At 49.3% G+C, this 12,388-nt stretch overlaps 1 protein-coding gene across 4 annotated transcripts in view; it reads right to left on the minus strand.

The window, feature by feature from the left end:
- Positions 1-12,388, minus strand: part of MFSD10 (major facilitator superfamily domain containing 10) — a 35,846-nt gene continuing 23,458 nt past the window's right edge. For all 4 annotated transcript variants that reach the window (XM_014607759.3, XM_019479035.2, XM_014607758.3 and 1 more), the window contains 4 exons: positions 9,817-9,907; positions 6,637-6,684; positions 4,208-4,297; positions 1-1,102 (listed from right to left, as the gene is read on the minus strand). In XM_014607759.3, coding sequence (XP_014463245.1) covers positions 996-1,102; positions 4,208-4,297; positions 6,637-6,684; positions 9,817-9,907 — 336 coding nt within the window. In that variant the 3' untranslated portion in view covers positions 1-995. The remainder of the gene's footprint in view (positions 1,103-4,207; positions 4,298-6,636; positions 6,685-9,816; positions 9,908-12,388) is intronic.

Here is a 12,388-nt window from a genome sequence, read left to right on the forward strand (position 1 = left end):
CACAATGTGACTGTTTAATGCAAAACAACAGTGCAGCTTTCAAAATCTTGTGACAGCTGATAACAAGTATAAAAAGTAGCTAAATACATTTTCCAACTATATTGCATATAAAAATGAGGGCACCTACTTGCTCATGATCCTTTGTCAAGGCTGTAAATAGTGTTGAGACAGAATGTGCTCTTGCTAGAAAGGCTTACAAATCATAAGCTGCAATTTTTAATATTAAGAGTTTAAGGCAACAGGTACATATTTTGAGAGAGACCAGCTCTTGCCCCTAATGCATCCCACAGGCTACTGGTAACTGAAGGGGGCAATGCAAACATTTCTGGCAAAATAAGTATGACCAATAAAAAGAAAGATGATCTATTTCATCACCAGGACCTAATTTGGGTGAATTACTTCTTGGCCAGTAACCAACCCCTTACCCTCCTCTGGACTGCAAGTTTTGCCAGACTTTTAGGATGAGTTGTTAGTGTTTAAAATGAAACTTACAAAGAAAGTATATGTAAAAAAAAAAAAAAAAGAAAATTTGGTACACTGTGTTCATGATCACATGTGACATGATGGTATTTCACTTGCTGTGTCTGGATGGAAATTGTACATAACCCACATGGTTTCTATGTCCAACACAAGTTCTTTTGTACTGCAGGTCTCAGTGTACTAAGCAGCATGATTTTTCTACCCATAAATACACTTTTAACCAGCCATGGTATGTCATCACCATCCTAGCTGGCCAGAGTACAGCGTGTCTGTTCTCAGAGCCAGCTGAACCGGCTCACGGGCTGCGTTGTGAAGAACACATTGGAGATGAAATAAGAAAATCGGAGCGATGCTGTGCTGGTGCAAGTGCTGGTCGGGTTTGTACAGTAGAAGTGGCGTTCCCTTCCAGAAACCCTCCACAAATAGGAATTGCTTCTTGCCAGCTGCCGTTATCCGGTGTGTGGAGTCACTGGGTGGCAGTGCTGCAGTAGCCATCAGGTTGCTCCTCACGTTAGCTACTCCTTCTTTGTTTGCTGTTTCATCCAGCCAAGAAGCAGGAAGGGGAGCAGGAAGAAGCCTGCACAAACAGTGAAGCAAACCTCTGCTCCTGCCAGCCAATAAACTGCAAAGAAAACAACACTTCTTTTCAGTGACCAAGTCAGTGACATCGTTTGTGGACTTGATACAGCTCGGACCATGTGCATAGTCTGGGTGAGCAGACAGCTCCGTGCACTGGCACCCACAACTCCTTGTCCATGTGCAACCCCTGGCTAAAACCAGCAGAGGCCTCTCGCTACCAGAAGGCTTGTCTGCATCCCAGGATCTAAACAAACTGGACTTTCAGGGGTAGGTCTTGATGAGAGACCACCTTGCTGCTCAGCAGATGGGCACTGCTGCCCACACCCTCTCCCCAATCCACCTTACGTTACCTTATTCATGTTTAACTCCAGTAGTTTAATTTCCCAGGTGGAGCTATCTTTGCTGCTGCTGCACTTCACAGGCCCTTGGTTTTGGACAACGGGCAGAAGGAACACAGTGGGGAGGAGGGAGAGGGAGAAGACAATTCTGAGGAAGAAAGGCAGGAGAAGCAGGCTCCAGGGGCCAAGCAGAAGAAGCCAGAGCCATACGTTTGAGCTGCTGCTAAATGCTAGTCTGGAACTTGCTGCTGACAGACCTGCAGCTTTTTTATTCAGTGGAACTGGTCCACAAGGGTGATGAGTGGAGCGCTCTCTTTGCCAGGGCCTGGCCCAGCCCTCAAGAATACAGCCTGCCTCCCGCCTGATTGTACAACACTTTAAAGCAGGGGTATCCAAATGTTTTTCTCCCTCAGGCCAGATGAATGATGCTCAGTCTATCCATGAGCCAGCCAGCCAGTGGGCTCAATCCCACATGCAGGACACTGAGGCAGGGCCCAATCCAGCCATGTAAAGGAAATGGGGTGAGGCCCATCTCAGAGGTGGGAGGGGGCATGGCCTGGTCCTCACCCCACTGTGTGGGGCTTGGGATTTTGGCAGTGGGAAGTGGTGACAGTATTACTTACCTCTGCTCCTCCACCACCAAATTTCCTGACCTGTGGGGAGCTGCATGGGCTGGATGCCATGGCTCTACAGGCCACATGTGGCCCGTGGAGTGAGCACCCCTGCTTTAAAGTGAGTCTGTCTGGGTGCGTCACATCACACTGCTGGTCTGGATCCAGCCAGCACTGGCTTCTCCACCCCACCCAGCACTCACAGAAACGCTCAAGTCCAGGAAGCTTCATATGCTGTTCCTGTGGGTGTAGGAGGGGAAAGCTGCAGGCTCCCTACCTTGGCCAGCATGCCATCTTTGTCCTTCTGCCTCCGACAGGTGAAGTAATGATTCCCAGTGGAAGAACACAAATAGGCAACCGAGCTACCGGAAAAGCTCAGAGCTGTGCCAGTAGGGGAAGATGCCTGTCTGCTCAATGCATCTCCACGTCTGGCAGTGCTGCAGACATGGTCCTGCTCAGCCAGGCCTCAGATGGTTACTCAGAACAAGTGGACTCATCTCAAGGAAGGTTTTGCTCTGTCCAAAATCCTCACTGCTTTTCTACATCTTAGTCCCTTTCCCTTTCCCGGGCTTACTGCAATAAGACAAGCTAAGCTTGATCCGACCAAAGGTCCGTCTAGCTCAGTATCCTGTCTCTGCCAGTGGCAAGCAGCAGATTCTGTCAAGGCAGAGCAAAAGGTGTGACGTGGAGTGAGCCATCTCCTATCAGACCCCTGCAGTCACCAGCAGTAAGTGGTATCCCCAACCATTATGTCTAATAGCCCCAGATAGACCTACCATCCCTAAACCTAAATAAAGCTAATATATTGTTCACTCTACTTGTTGCAACATAACAGTAGCTCCTCTTGGCTGCACTGACAGCACCTGGCATTTGCTCTCCCACAGCTGACCTCATGTCTTGCCTTGGCACCCCTGTATCCTCACTGTCTTTCTCTCCAGTCTTCCTCTGGTCATTGCCTATGTTCAAACCCCACTCAGGTGCTCTACTTTGCTTGACATCCTTACTCCTAACATCCTTGCAGTATTGTAGGCTGATTTTCCCTCTGTAGATATTTTAGGCCCATTGTCCCAGTATCTGCCTTCTTGTGCAAGTATGGCAGGAGTTTCATTCCAAAGGAAACTGATCCAGAGACTAGAGCAGTTGGGGCAAAGGCAGTGAAGCTTTTCAGCAAGCCAGATTAGCCCCCACCTCCTCAAGTACCACTCCAATGCCATTCCCCTGATTTGCTACTCTGCTTTCTCCTCAGAGCCCTGTGCCCCCTGCCTGATCTCTTTTGATTTTTACTCCCTACCCTATCTGCTGCTGCCCTGTCTGTCTCCTCCCTGATCTGCTGTGTGTCACACGCAAAGGATACCCATGTTATTTGTGGCATGTGTGCTGCAGGCTGGCCACCCCTGGATTACAACATTCTTTCCTTTTGATTTTTGTTTCTGCAGTACTGGAGAGAGCCAGCGCTGAAGGATGACAAGAAGATTCATTCTGCCCCTAGAACCAACAGCTCTTTCCTCACTCCCTGGGGTAAATGTGCTGCAATCCAGCACAGCCCCTTGGCAAAGCATCACGTCATCAACACAGTACAGATCTGTTTCTCTTGGTAGCTGGAGCCTTTGGACGAGGCAGTGCACAAGGCCCAGAACCTGGTTCAGTGTCTGTCTGTGATGCTGGCCTGTGGTGTGACACAGAGCATGGTACTTTACGCTGCAAAGCCTTTGCAGTAAGGGTGCTGCTCTCTTATTGTGTCTGCACTGCCTGCAAGGAGAAGGTCCAGTATTTGCTGAGCCCATTAGGCAGTATGGTAATGCTCTAATGAGTGTGTTATTCCTTAAGGCTGTACAGCCCAGAGGCTTTACCTGCTTGGCTGACAAGGATGTAATGTCAGAGGGGAAACATCTTGTTATGCAGCAGGTTTCCAAAACCTCAACTCTCAACCATGTGCATCACAGAGGCACTCACATGGGGATCAGCAGAAACTGCTGATACTACAGGAACTTCAGAAAAACAGGCTAAGACAATATCCTCACACATCACGAATAGCTCTGCTGACGTCAGTGAAGGCTGCCCTCCCTGTGACATCCAGCCTTTGGGAATTCCATGGGTTTGCTGGTCACAAAAATGTCTGCTTTCCAGTCTGGTAGCTAAGAGGCTGAAAGAGCTGAGGCTCATGCTGTCAAGTGTCAGTGTAAAACAGCAGGGACCCACCTGTTGCTGATACAATTGGTCCCACAGATCTTGCCAGGGCACCCAGACTCCTCAGGATTCCCATCACTCTCCCTTTCTGGCTGGCCGAGCCTGGGGAGGCAAAGTTCAGCACCAGTTAGTGCTTCTGGATTGGTTTTGTGCACACCTCCTTCCCTTCCCCCCACCTCCCAACCAGTCTGCTGCCTTGCCAGCTCTGCTTTCCACTGAACAGGCGGTGAACACGACTCCTTCATTGAGAAGCAGAAATACAAGTGCTTACTGAGCGGGCTTGCTCATCAGCTCACTGCAAAAGCCAAACAAATGAACTGCTCTACGTGAGGCAATGATGATTTTAAACAGCTGCTTTCTGTTCTTGTTGCTCGAAGAATTTGTAAATCTTTTAAATGATTCTTAACTGATTTAGACACAGCAGTAGCAAGTGCTATTCCTTAGCAACCATTACCAATACTGGAAATGGTACTGGATGGGGAGCAAGCCAAGAAATCAGTCTTTCAGTGTAGGGTACAATAGCTGTGTTTTCTTTGTGTATTTTGCATAATTGCCTTTTGAAACAAACAGCCTCAACTTTGGACCCGTCTTCCTCGCACTGAGATGGTGAATACCTGAAGCCAGCAAGCCCCTCTCCTTCAGGAGGCTGTTGTGAGGCCCTTGATTTCCTTGTGCTTTGTAATGTCCCCTTCCTGACCTCCTTCCCTTTTGGTTATGATTGTACAGGAAATGGGAGTGAGTGAATGTAAAAGTAACCCAGATGCTATTGGTTTCTTTAGGAGCAGGTTTAGGAACCATTTAGGAACTGTGGCATTGGTATGGAGACAGGATCTCATGACAATGGGTGTAGGTGGTGCACTGATAGTTAGACATCACCACTGCTCAGTAAGTGCTGATGATTTTGCCTGCAGTAGGAGTAGGCAGAATTGCTCTGTGCTTTCTATGCCAAGAGGGTCCAGTTTGGAAAGCAAGGTATCTTCTTCCTTCCAAGGCAAGGGTGGCAAGTTTTGAGGAAGCGATCAAAGGATGGGATCTCTCTGGGTATGCATATTCATTCATTATTAGCATTGAACATCAGTATCCTAAAACTTACTAATATAGGTTTCCCTCGCTTTATGTGGCTCTGTATATGTGAATTCGCTCTTATGCAACAACCTTTTTATACCCAAAATTTGTTATACAAGAGGTAAATTCACTCTTATGCGATTGGCAGTAGGTAAATTGGCAGGGGGAGGGAAAAGGGCTATGGGCAGAGGGGAAACCCCAGTGGTGAGGGAGGGAGTAGGGCACAGGTAGGAGCAGGGGCTGAGGTGAGTGGGGCCTCGATCTGTCTCCCTGCCACTGGTGAGGGAGGGAGTAGGGCTGAAGCTAGGGCAGGTGCTGCACAGCCGGGGCAGAGCATGGGGTGCGGCTCCTGCTGCTGTGGGCTGCCGCTGTGGGCTGGGGCCGGGAGCAGTGTCAGGCTCTTCCTGGCAGGGAGCTGGGCCAGGCTGTGCTTGGGGTGGGCAGCAGCAGCGCTGGGAGGGGGGGCGGCAACCACCCCAAAATTCACCACAGCCCCCCAAACCTCCCTCCCAGTGCCGCCAACACCTACCTCGAGCCCAGCGAAGCCCAACACCCTCCACCAGGAAGAGCCTGGCACTGCCTCTGGCCGCAGTCCATAGCAGCAGGAGCTGCGCCCTGCATCCCACACCCTGACCAAGCTGTGCAGCACCAACCTCTGCCCCAGCCGCAGCCCCACTCCCTCCCTCACCCCTGGGGACAGGGGCAGATCAAGGCCCCACTCACCCCAGACCATGGAGACAGGCTCTTTCTGGCAGCGGTTGGGCCACACTGTGCTCAGGGCAGGCAGCAGTAGCGCCCCGGGGGGGGGGGGGGGGGGGGGGGGGCTACAGCAAATTTTGGGATGGCTGCAGGCCCCTCTGCCCCCCCTCCAGCACCACCGCCTGCCTCAAGTACAGCCCAGCCCCAACAGACTTACCTGCTGCCGATGCAGTCGAGGTCTTGGAATGTGTCCCTATTTGTTACTTTGTAAAGTGGGTTCCCTTTATGCAAATCTGAGTTATGTACAGTTTTGCAGGAATGCATGTACCACAAAAAGCAAGGGAAACCTGTACAATCCAGGCCTGGGCCACTCCATGACAACAGTGCAGCCTGTCAACACAGAGGATCTTCTGACTGGCTTTACTTTTAATTGACAGCATTTCTGATTTCCCTTGAGGGTGCTCAGAGGTGGGCACAGGTGTTTCTTTTTGGTGGGTTGTCATCAGGCGAAACTGGAAAGGCAACCTTGCCTCTGCTCTGAAAGGGCAGTTCTTGCCTGCAATGTCTATCGCTGTTTCACCAAAACCTCTCAACTAGAACTGAGTATTTCTTTAAAACATGGCTTTGGTTTAATTTAGTTTCATACAGACAAGCATAATATCCAGCGAGACACTCACCATAGCCTGACACCACTGCTGACAAGCATGGAACAACGATAGCAGCCGCTAGAAAAATCGGTAAAAGCAGGTTAGAATATCATGGAGCAGCAGAAAGCTCAAAAACAGCCAGGAGAGAAACAACCAGGAATGAAGCCCAACGGGTTACTGCTGCACAGAAAAATGCTGAGCCTTAGGGCATTCTACCAACAATGAATCATAAGGTTTGATTTAGTTTAATAATAAAAATGCCTCCTCAAAGCCAACCTGCACAAACAAGTCTTGGAGCCATAAGGGCTTTGAGTGTTCAGCAGCTGTTTTACATTAAAATTTCTCTCCCCTAGAGCGCAGGGGAGGGGAGTAGATGGGTCAGTTACATTCTATTCCATTAAATGGGAGCTTTTCAGATCTCCATCTTCTTGTCAGGTAGAGTGGGGGAGGGAATCGTTCATGGGTCACATGTCTGAGTAAAACAGCCACGCGCAGAACTGGAAAGTGTCCTCGGAGATGCAGAAGATTAAAATACGGGTGGAGTAGGTGGATAAAAGCACTTGTGTTGTTCTGCAATACAGTCTGCAGATGCCAAGGCTAAGGAAGTTAACATACACGAGCCAAGATTTGTCAGTGACAACTGCTTTCTTACTGAAATAGATCACGTTACTCTCAAGAAACTGCTACAAAATTGGCCTTCCTTTGGCAAGAAGGAAAACTATCAGATGGCGCAAGCTTGGCCTTGCTCAATAGGCTTGGATGATTTAATTTTCAAGCAGCTCAATTTATAGATAACTTAACCACTTAAATAATTTGTACAATGTGTACTAGGGCTGTGCAAAGCTTCAGTCGCTGATTCAGTTCATAGAATCTGAACTGAATCAGGTTCGGCTGATTTGGCGGCCGAACCTCTGAACCCAACTTGAATCTGAATCCTCCAAATTGATCTGGAAAAGATTCGGAGAGATTTGGAGATTCAGATCGGCCGGGGAGATGCAGGAACAGCCGGGAAGCTGCAGGTTCTCCCGCGGCTCCTCTGTCTGGTCGGGGGAGCCGCAGGAGAAGCCTCCATGGCTGCGTTGCCCAGCCCCATCCCCCGCCCATCCCCAGCACTTTAAAAAAAAAAAGCCCCACACTCACTGGATCTGGCAGCAGCAATTGAAGCCTCTGAGGGCTTGCGGCAGAGCCCCACAACACAGCGTGGGGCAGTGGGGATCGCCTCCCCCCACCTGGCACCCATGCAGCAGCTGCCCCATGGCAAGCATACAGCAGGGTGCTGCACACTGTCTGGGAGTTAGGGCTGAGTAGTGCTGGGCTCTGGCTAACTGCTGGAGCCACCCCTGCTCCCACGGGTGCTGGGGGAGAGCAATCCCCGCTGCTCCCCACTACACAGGGGTGCTCTTCCATGAGCCCTCAGAGGCCCTGATCCCCACTGCCAGAGCCAGCAAGTCCAGGGCTTTTTTAAGTGCCAGGACTAGGCTGGGGTCGGGCAGGGGATATGGCCAGGCAGGGCAGCCATGGGGGCTTCTCCTGTGGCTCCCCCTGCCCGGGGAGAGGCAGGCACAACTAGAGGAGCCATGGGAGAACCTGCAACTGCCTGGCTGTTCCTGCCTCTCCCCAGCTGCTCTGAATCAGTGCCAAATCTCCAATTCTGATTCGGCCAAATCAAATGGGGACAGTGATTCAAATCACTGAATCAAATCACTGTCCTCTGAATCAGCCTAATCCAAATTAAATACTTCCCTATTTGCATAGGCCTAACGTGCACCCCTCCACCACCCAGTCCTGGCCAGGCACACTGCCACATGGCCTCACCTTAAAGCAAATAGCATTTTAAATTCTTTATCTATTTTAAATGTTTGGCTCTCACACGGAGAAGAAATAGCTGAGTACTGAGTACTGTTATGGCGTCAGCCCTTCAAGAATCACCTTATTGGGCCCATTCAAGAAAAGGTTTAAGCATGTATACAAGTACTTTTCTGAGTAGAAGTGGGATCAAGTTCATGCTTAAATGCTTTCTGAAGGCCTAAAGCTGTGAGAATTGCTTGCCTTCATATGTTATATATACACATAAATATATACATATAGTTACACACACGTGGTTATATACATACAAGCACAGTCACATAACAGACACACCTTTTTCAGAGAAAACAGCCCTGCAAAATCGTGGTCTGTGTCTTGAGTAGGAGAGCCGATTTCTGTTTTTGTATTGAAGCATAGGGCTGCTGCAACGGCTGCTGGGGTTTCCTTCTCCCCCAGCCTGGGAAGGAGAGGCAGGGGCAGTGCACTGTTCAGTATCAGTTAGTTTTAATCCTTTTACAGCCACTGCTAAGTTGGCAGCGGCTTTTTTCTGAGCAGCCAAAAGCTGCTGCCAATTAGCAACTGTGAGAGGGTTAGAACGGGCTTTTTTTTGCCAAGCGGCAAGGGCCAGGATTCAGCCATGTGGTCAGAATCCCTATGGTCAGGATCCAGCCATAACTGGAAAGGTCTTTTTTTTCGTCCCTTCAGTCTGCTCTCTCAAAATAATGGACACATCTTATTTGGGGGCATGTGGTATGTGAGAAAATATGGTGTGTGGGGGCATAAATAAATAATAAGAGCAGACACACACACACACACACACACACACACACACACACACACACACACCCCCCCCCCCCTTCTTTCTAAACTGCTCAAAGTTTTCCCCTCTCCTGTACTCAGGGCAGGAGAACATAAAACAATACAGTCAGCTGAGCCCTCCCTTGGTTGTGTTGTAACATTAATCAGTGTTCTTATGCAGGACCTCTCACTTGTACCCTTACAGCTACTCCATGCTTCACCTCCAAGTTATAAGGGATCCTCAACCTGGTGTCCATGCTGCAATGAATAATGCAGCTCTGGAAAAGCAGCAGTTGAGTACTTTTACTTAATAAACACTTTGCCATTAGGTTCTCGGGGGGAGAGGGCACAGAATCTGAACGCTCCCCTATAAACTGAGACAATATGAGCACTGGTGACATTTCCAAACATCACCATGGCAACATCCAGAGATACAAGTAGTATCAAAAAACACCCAGAGTTCCAATTCCTTCCAGATTTTTTTAACCAAGAAAGTCAACTTCTATGATCTATTCTATAAAGCCCAAAATGTATCTCTTCAGTGGGGGTAAAGAAATCTGCAAAGTGGGTTTGCCCCACACAGGTTTCTGTGCTTGAATAACTCACCAAAAGAGTACAGCAATAGTCCAACACTCAGCACGATCACATTAGGAGCCCATCCGACTAACAAGAAAGCTGGAATCAGCAGCATTATGGCCTGCAAAAAGGATGTGTTATGATGATTGCTAAAGCCATAGTTATTAGAAGTGCCTAATGCTAGATTTTCTAGTCTCTAGAGAAGTGGTAGGGGAGAGCGCTGAGCTCTTGGCCTGGTAGGGGTTTGGTGGCCTGAGTAAAAAGGGAGATGCCTCATCCACTTCCTCCTGGCAGCACTGACTGATTTGGTGAGAGGCTGCACCCCCTCCGCCAGCAGGAAAAAATCAGCAACTCCAATGCCGAGGCAGAAGGGGAGAACTGGAGAATACTGAGGGTGCATAAACACCGCCTATCTCGAGGTACTGAATGCCAGACAACACCCGCCTGTCCCTGCTGTCAAGAGGATCTCAGCTCCTGCACTGTGCTCTCCCCTCCCCCACCCCCAAAACAGACGCTACATGGTTTGCTAGAGAACAAAATATTGGAGCCAAGATCCACCATGTGACTCCCAGAGGAGAACTTTAATTTCTTCCAACTGTTTCTTGTTTAAAGTTAGCCATGAACAAATTGCTGTTCTCACTGTGTCAGAGAGGAACCACAGAATCCGTATTCACACCAGGGTTACCTGGGACGAAAGCAAAATTCCCACCGGAGCCAGCCAGTTAATATCTCGAGCGCACCCAATGCAGCCAACAGGTGCCCTATGCAGTGCAGGGAGGAGAGGTTACTGTTCGAAAAGAGACACAACTCCACCCCCCGCAGGTGGATACAGAGGCCTGGTTTCTTTCTTAGGTTTTTTTGACCAAGTACTTCCCAGTGACTGCATTGATAGTGCCCTTGTCTCCCTTGCTTTTACCTACAGTATGTTGGAAGGTGCTCTTGGCATTTCTGATATTACTCCAAGTAATTATGAGCGAGGCTTTGCAGAGGTCAGTTGGGGGATTCCTTTGGTTAACTATTTGCCTGTGACCAAAGGGGAGTGGACTCAGTGGCCCAGGAAGGCCTTTCCAGCCCTGCATTCCCATGAATGGGCATAAAGATTAATGAACCGTATGCCGCTTCACCTATATGCTGTGGGGAGCCGGAGGTGATTGCAGCGGGAAAGGCAGAAAACAAGAGGGGGAGGGAGAGTCAGTGTACAGCAGGGGTCAGCAAGCTATGGCAGCAGGCCAGAGCCACCCACCCTCCTCTGACATGTTCTGGCCACAGCTGGAAAAGGCCGCCTATCCCTGGGGTCGAGGAGAGCTGTGCAGACGTACAGCATTAACAGTCACACAGACACAGTCAAACTTGATTCCTTGTGAAGGGTGCTCTCCTCTCCTACACAAAATAAACTGCTGGGGGGCAGAGGGGGGGTTTAAATCAGGGAACTCTATGGACTTGGTTTCCCCTGTAGAGATCATACTTAAGAAAAGCAAACTGTGAACTGGAGCTTGCTAATCCTCCTACTGTGTCATGAGTCCACACAGCACTGACCTGGAAATTACACATAATAAATTGACAGTGGTTTAACAGGCTGAGCCTGTACCATATCACTGAGCAGCAATGCAAAGAGGTGACTTGGGACAGGGAGAACATGTCCAGTAAAAAGCAGGGATTCCAGAAACACTGAAAAGCTGTTTTGTCTTGTTTTACATGCTGGAATGTAAATGGGGAGCATGTCTCTGGCTCCAAAAACAGGCATCACACCCCCAACCCATCTCGGTGATATGCAACTCGCATCAGCCCCTTTTACAGATGGAATAACAGAGGCAAAGAAACACATTTTAATAAACTAACCCCCACTCTTGTCTGAATTTTTTGTTTCCTGTAATTATTCCAGAGTTCTAAAAATCTCAAACTGAAGGAAATGAGAAAGATTTTGTCTCCTTCCCACCTCCCCCAGTTAAATTTACATAATTCAGAGGTGGCACTAGAGGATGAAGAGGACATGGACTCCCAGGAAGGTGGAAACTTGTGACCTCTGGCAGCAAGCAGAAGTCTTCATCCCGACCTGCAGCAGTTTTCCTGGAGAACAGATATGGGGCCCTACCAAGAGAGGAGGCGCATGTTCTGTGGTGAAAGAGGCCAGGCCAGGCCAGGCATTCCCATGGTTGGGAGGATCAAGACGACTGCCACCAAGACAAAGTGATGGTTTGAGTGGTGGTGGTTTGAGACTCTCTTCTGCAGGAGTGGAGGCATCTGTCTGCCAGCCTGACCTGTTGGTCTTAGGAGGTCTGCTGCTTTCCTGGAGTCCAGGGCCAAGAAGTCACGGAAGGATTACTGAGATTCATCCAACCCTCTGACTACTACCCCATGCTCATCCATGTGGGCACCAATGGGCACTATTAAACATGCTCCAAGGATGGGGAGGGCAGCACTGTAATTAGAACGGCTCCGAGAGCTGCTCTAATGAAAATGCCACCGCATCTCCCACGTCAGTGCCCCCTTGCTTGAAAATGGCGGCAGGGGCACTTGAACTAAAGCTCGTTCAATAGGCTTTAGTTCAAGTGCTCCTGCCACGACTTAAGCACAGACACAGATACACAAAATGCAGGAAGCT

This window comes from Alligator mississippiensis, chromosome 2 (genome assembly GCF_030867095.1).
Source record: "Alligator mississippiensis isolate rAllMis1 chromosome 2, rAllMis1, whole genome shotgun sequence".
NCBI classification, from domain to species: domain Eukaryota; kingdom Metazoa; phylum Chordata; order Crocodylia; family Alligatoridae; genus Alligator; species Alligator mississippiensis.